Source organism: Vollenhovia emeryi, unplaced genomic scaffold, assembly GCF_000949405.1.
Source record: "Vollenhovia emeryi isolate VEMERY1.0 unplaced genomic scaffold, V.emery_V1.0 DF940944.1, whole genome shotgun sequence".
Lineage (NCBI taxonomy): Eukaryota > Metazoa > Arthropoda > Insecta > Hymenoptera > Formicidae > Vollenhovia > Vollenhovia emeryi.
Genome location: NW_011965422.1, coordinates 5,803 through 12,378, shown reverse-complemented (window position 1 = coordinate 12,378; position 6,576 = coordinate 5,803). Strand labels below are relative to the sequence as shown.

The 6,576-nt window shown below is 39.4% G+C and overlaps 2 protein-coding genes across 5 annotated transcripts in view; one reads left to right on the top strand and one right to left on the bottom strand.

Moving 5' to 3' along the window:
* Nucleotides 1-3,157, top strand: part of LOC105571263 — a 9,374-nt gene extending 6,217 nt beyond the window's left edge. Inside the window, exons 4-8 of the mRNA XM_012028734.1 lie at nt 5-7; nt 240-427; nt 1,298-1,457; nt 1,546-1,675; nt 2,970-3,157. Coding sequence (XP_011884124.1) covers nt 5-7; nt 240-427; nt 1,298-1,457; nt 1,546-1,670 — 476 coding nt within the window. The 3' untranslated portion in view covers nt 1,671-1,675; nt 2,970-3,157. The remainder of the gene's footprint in view (nt 1-4; nt 8-239; nt 428-1,297; nt 1,458-1,545; nt 1,676-2,969) is intronic.
* Nucleotides 3,158-3,228: 71 nt separating this feature from the next.
* LOC105571262 (protein diaphanous homolog 1-like) lies at nt 3,229-6,567 on the bottom strand. Of its 4 annotated transcripts, none has more exons than XR_001009627.1 (5): nt 5,489-6,567; nt 5,284-5,403; nt 5,008-5,187; nt 4,735-4,930; nt 3,229-4,486 (listed from the first exon to the last, which is right to left on the bottom strand). XR_001009627.1 is itself a non-coding variant. In XM_012028733.1 (3 exons), the coding sequence occupies exons 1-2, from the start codon at nt 5,867-5,869 to the stop codon at nt 5,323-5,325; spliced, it is 462 nt and encodes a 153-aa protein (XP_011884123.1). In that variant the 5' UTR covers nt 5,870-6,567; the 3' UTR covers nt 3,229-5,187; nt 5,284-5,322. The 4 variants fall into 4 exon arrangements, 1 of the variants encoding a protein (XP_011884123.1); XR_001009628.1 differs by having other exon boundaries at nt 4,835-4,930; XR_001009626.1 differs by having other exon boundaries at nt 3,229-4,930.
* Between the last annotated feature and the right edge of the window lie 9 nt (nt 6,568-6,576).

Sequence of the window (6,576 nt, the reverse complement as noted above, 5' to 3'; positions counted from 1 at the left end):
CCAGTAAGTATCGATAAAGTTAAAATCCTTTTACATCTGATGAAACTAAAAATAAACGTCATAAACTTTTTAATTCTATTTATATTCATTTTTTATATACTATTATGTTTCAGTTATTCTATTTAAAATATCACTTATTTTTTATAATAAATTATTGGTCCACAAAAATTATAGAATTTGTAGAAATATTTCTTAACAATTGTTAATTCATTACTTATATTGCAATTTTTTGTCAATAGAAGCTTGTCAGAACAACAGTAAAACGATTTTGCGGATTGTGAAATCCATACAACAAATACTTTTGGATTCAAATTTATGCCAGTTACAAGAGGAAAATATTGATTTGGACTTGCCGATTTCTAATGTTAAAAATTTGCATGAATTTGAAAAAACACTCTGTGAAAATTCTGCTGCTCGATTGCAATATGTAAGTATTGTTTATTAAACTACTACATTGTTTTAAAAGATTATACCACATATTTTTTCCTTTTCTCATTTTTCCTAATTTTCTTTAGTCTTAGATTGACTATATTTAAAGCATTAACTTAATAGTTCTGAAAAATCGTTATTTAACGTGAAAAACTTTTTTGTACGTTTAAAATATTGACGTAACTGATCGTAACCGTTGCCGACAGCGTCGTAAACGTAAGTTGGAAACGTAATTCAACGCATAATGCTTGATACGAACGTTGGTCGTCTCCACGGATACTACGCGGATTGTGCATTGAACATCTCTGACTTACGTTTACGACCCTGTCGACAATGGTTACGACAATCTTTGTGCTTAGGCCCTAAAGCTTCTGGATAAACTTGCCGCGGCCATGTTAGATTGTGACGTTAGAGGCGAGCTGAAATGACATGCTGAAAATTCTTGCATGCCATTTTCAAATAAAAAGATATTTGGATGAAAACACTTCATCAGATTGCTTTAGCACACTTATAAAATGTTCCGAAAACTATTTTCTTCCCTTGACAGTTATTAAACAGCCATAAAACGAATGTGTATACAAAGCCTTTTGTATATAACTATAGGTTTCGTATCATATTCATTTTTTGGCTGTTTATTAACTGCCAAGGGAAATGGATAGTTTTCGGAACATTTGATAGATGTGTTACAGCGATCTGAAGTGTGTTTTCATCCAAATATCTTTTTATTGGGAAATGGCACGCGAGAATTCTCGGCGTGTCATTTCATGTCACGATTCTAACATGGCCGGCGAGAGCCCAGGAGTCATAATATTACAAGTTAATAATTTATAGATAAATTGAAACATAAGTATATTTTATATTTTTTCAGCAAAAAAAAATTCGGACAATAGGAGGTATAACCCCACATAAACATGCACGAAACGCTATGCGTTTAACGATAGCTAACCCGTTAGCTTACCAAATGACTTGGACCAGTAAAAAAAATAAGATAGAAACTCAAAACATGAAATTCATTAACCTCATTATTGGTATGTGCTTTATAGTATTTCCTATTTCTTTTTCTGCTAAAAATTTTTTTTATAATAAAATTTTTTAAATATTTTGAAAATTTTACAGGAACCCTTATTACTACTCGGAACATTTCCATCGCCGATGTGCAGAAGGTATTGAAGTCATGGTTACAACATGCCGGCCGTATATCTGAAAAAACAAAAGAAGAGATACAAAATGAACAAAACTGAAAAAGGTACATACAATACTTTCATAATATAATTTGTTATTTTAAGTATATGTGCTTTAAATGATCTATAATTCGTGACAGAATTCTATTTATAATTTTACGTATCGTGTAACACAGAAAACATTTGTAAACATTTTTTGAAAATGTTTGATACATAAAATTACAAATACAATTCTGTCTCGAATTATACATCAGTGAGGGCTTTACTAAATATATGTATACATTGTGACGAAGGCGACAGGGGAGGCGCAAGCGCGAGAGAGAACGCACTACCGGGTGCGAGCGAGCGCGACAACAGCGCAAGCGCGAGAGAGAACGCACTACCGGGTGCGAGCGAGCGCAACAACAGCGCAAGCGCGAGAGAGAACGCACTACCGGGTGCGAGTGAGAGAGCGATAGCGGCGCGGTTGCCGCATCAACTTAGCTGGCAACGCCGCGCCTGCCCCTGCCGTCTCTACCCCGCGCGCCTATACTCTGGGGGGTATAAAAGGCCCTCCGGAGCTGGCGACTCGCCAATTCGAGCGCGTAGCGAGATGTGCGCATAGCAATATCGATCGCCAGGCGGTCACATCTTGCCACGCGCTCGAATTGGGCGGTAGGCCGGCCTAAGACAACGATTTTTAATAATTAATTACTCGTTAACTATGACGAAAATTGCAAAATGGTACAGGACTTTTCCGTTCATCTCGATCCGTTCTACCTTCTCAAAAATTTTGTCGGATATGGAAAGACTCACCCTGTATATGGACATTTTTCGTATATGAGCATATATGATTATACATATATGGTCATATGTGAAAATTTTTTCCCGAGTCGTAGAGCCGAATTATAGGTATTTTCAGTGCACTCGAGATCGGTACAGTTGTGATCTTTATTCTTTTATCTTTATTTTAATTTGGAAGGATAGTTAGAAGGACAGTTATATGGTGTAGGCATCGCAGATTAGAGGTAAAATACAAATTTCTTTGAAATTCTACTACTTGAAACTTTAAACGCGTTTTTCTCGAAACCATGTTTTTCGAGATTGGCGTACCGCTAGCGCCTACAATTTTTATCCGATTGACTTGAAATTTTAACTGTAGCTTCAAAACATGATTTTCTAATGAACATCGTAGGATTTTTTCAAAAATAAAAATTTGACGATTCTACAGCCAATTTTCGAGCTATTTTTTCATAAAAAAGTGACCAAAAAAATTCAAATCGATGGCATTTATTTTAAAAATAATTTTTCGACAAAATCCTACGATGTTCACTAGATTTTGGCCCATATTTTAAGAAACAATTTTACCTTTTGCTCTAGCTGCAAAATTGCGACCTGTAGCGGTACTCCAAGTGCGGTCAACGAAAAGAGAGGCGTACTACTGCGAGAACTGACATGCCGCCATTTTGTGTTTAAAAAATCGGAAAAAATATTTTTTATGTACTTCAAGACATGTACTTTCATACGGACGAAACCGAATATGAATAAATCTTTTCATTTTTTTTAAATAAATTCAGAAATATGACCCTACTTTTTCAGCACACAGGGTGATATTACCCCTTAAAGGTGCGTTCGCGGAGTTACTATTAGCGCTAAAAAACCAGTCTATCTTCGTTACTCATTATGTCGAAGAAAGTTTTTGATCGATGTCAAAATGATGTCGAATCAATGTCGATTTGCCGATTTCGATATCGATCCGACATCGTTTCGGGTTCAATCGACGAGTCATTTCTCAGTCAGGGCTCTTTACAGACTAGCGCGACCTGCGCGACACGCGACGCGTGATATCCAAAGCTTTGTAGAAAAGCTGTACGCTCATTGGATATCGCGCGTCGCATGTCGCGCACACATATAGCGCTTAAAGTCACTAGATTAACACTAGTGACTTTAATAGCGCTGATCTGCAAGAGCCCTCACCAGTCACCAGTCTCCTTCCGATCTGTTCGGTCTCCTTATACATTCGCCATGATTTGAACAATACATCACGCGGCAATCGCACGGCAGGGACACATCCGTCCCTTTGACTATATAATCATGGACTGCTAGTTGGCTTTTTCGATCTATGCCCGATTTCTTCACATCCAGTTATGTTGCGGTTAAAGTTAAGGTGGTTCTTGCATTTAGGTCAAACCAAGATAACTCGAAAAATATGATATCAAATGAAAGATTAACGTTCCTACCCACAAAACAATATGTTATAAAAAAGATTTCTAAATGATATCTCATTTCTGAACCTGATAACTTATAGAGGCTTCAAAAATATAACATAAAGATGTCAGAATGTTCTCTAATGCGCCGGTTTTTGAGAACAGAAAGATATCATGAAAATGATGTCAAAAAGATTTCTCAAATCAGCTATCTTTAAGGTATTCAATGTTTGTCAACATATAGAGTTCTTGTTTATGATGTCTAAAAGATATTCTAATAATTTTTGGGGGAAAATTAATTTCTCATTATTATAATGTAATAAACATAAAATTTATTATACTGCACTATATACATAGATACAATATACAGTAGGTACAATATACAGAATATATTTCCAATGCCGTTCGTCGCGCCCGTCACCACCGCCCATTTTCCCTGCATTCGTAGATTGATTCCAAATCCAAGATTAGGAGCGATCAACTTCTTCCACGCCACAAAGTCGATTTTCACGACGATCCTCAAACCGGCGAGCGCTAATAACACTAGACATATCTTCTCCCACCAGAGCAGCGCCATTCTGAACTCAACCTCTACTGGCAATCGACTCCTCTTCTGCCGGTCCTCCCGATCATCGGATCACCCGACGATAAATAGTGAACTCCGTTCTTCACTGGGCGTGCAGCGACGTACTATAAAAGAATAATGTATATATTTAGTAAAGCCGGCTCACTGATGTATAATTCGAAACAGAATTGTATTTGTAATTTTATGTATCAAACATTTTCAAAAAATTCAGGTCTTTCGTAACGATCTAAACGTTCACCTATGTAGTCCAAGTGTTGGAAATAATCATTTGGAACTGCAGGAAACATAGATATCAATCATTTTACGCAACAAACTTGCGCGAGCACTTGTTAAGTAATTTCGCAATCGTTACCTTCCGTCGTCGCTCTGCAGAACATACATTGGAACCTTCGACCGGCGTCGATAAATTGTATGAACGGACACATGTAGGCTTTACAGCGTATGCAACGTACCGGTCCAATTTCGCCCATGTCTACAATCGGTGGTTCGCATTCCCCTTGCACGATACGGGCCATCGGACTTATCACGAGTCCGAAGGGAACATTGGTCTGCGTAAGATACGAATGCATCATGTGATCGATAACACCGAAATAAGAAAACCGACTCTCCGTCTATTCCAATGTACCTGCTTTATAATGTCGGTAGTGGTGGGAACGGTGTACATAGTGGACCTGATGTATCTGGGCGAGGTGTTTCCTTGATCCTAAGTCACGAAATTTGTCGTCACCAACGGCGGCACGAGACCTTTCTGATTCGTTATGAACACGCCGCCCCTCATATTTTGATTGTCTTGCATCACTTGGATCTACACATTAAAGGACACAGGCTTAGCTCGACTCGAGACAATAAACAACACCGGCGCCTAAACCGGATCGAAAAGGATCCAGCGTCCAACTCGTACCGGACTCGGCATTTGTTCCGGGTTAAGTCGCCTAGCTCGTTAAGGCTGCAATCCCGGTTGGTATCCCGTGGCATTCGGTGCGTTACTCTGATACAGGTTTCTCTGATTGTTATACATGTCCTGCAAAAGGAAGACAATCGTCACTCTTTTCCGAACAGTAATCTTAATTACTCGCAAGACGGCGGAGCGTTTCAAGCAATTGTACCATTTGGTTGTGATATCCAGGCTGTTGTTGGTACGCCAGTTGCTGGTAACCCGAGGTGACGCCAGGCGACGCACGGTTCATCCCCAGAGGACTGGCTAGACCTTGCCCCGGTAACGGAGGCATGGAGCCGCCGTACTGCTTCTGGCCAGGTTGCGACAAGCCCGGCCCTACGGGACTCGTCAGACTCTGGCCCGGCATCGGTGGTAAATACTGCTTCTGTCGCGCCTGAGGGAAACCGGGCCCCGGGGGACTCGCCATGGGTTGCCCCGACGAGAGAGGCGCAGGAGGAGGCGGAGCGAACTGCGACGGGTCTGGATCTGCCGGGCTCGCCGCGACTTGTGACGGCAACGGCGGCGGCGGCGCCGAATTGTACGGCGGCATCCCGGACTGGAGCAGGTTGGCGTGTTCTGTATACGTCCTATATAGGACGTATGAATAAGCAACGGATGGAAAGAATCGGAATTGTACCGTCGACGAAATAACACAATGTAACGGTGATCAAATGGTGCGAAAGATTATCCGAAGATTGTATTATTGCACTATAGATTTAATATATACTTACCTCTTTGCGTAGAGAGCGAGACAAACAATGTGACTGGTTAACAAACTCACCATAAACTTTTCAATATAAAATGTCGTGTTCTTCTTTCCAACAAAAATCATTACGTGTCTGTTCATCCGCGGACAGCTTAATACTGCAAATTTTAAGGGTTATGTGTGTTTCTTGAAAATATTTATATCTTTGTAATGACATCAAATGGATTTCTCATTAAAGATATCATTATGTTATCTAGTTTCTGAGCCGTTTGTATATATATTGCGGCGCATGCGCATTTGGACGGTTCAGAGACCAGACAACATTATGATGTCTTTCATGAGAGTTTAAACTGATATCATGTAGCATGATATCATAAAGATAACATTTTTAAGAAATGTCACAAATGAGATATCTCAAAGAGCTCTCGTAGTAGATGCCTCTAGTAAATGATGATTATCAGATACCATTTTGACATAATTTCCAAGATATCTAAATGTTTTCTTGAAAAAGTTCTCTTAAAGTTTTCATTCTGACAAGCGTGTTGTCTGGG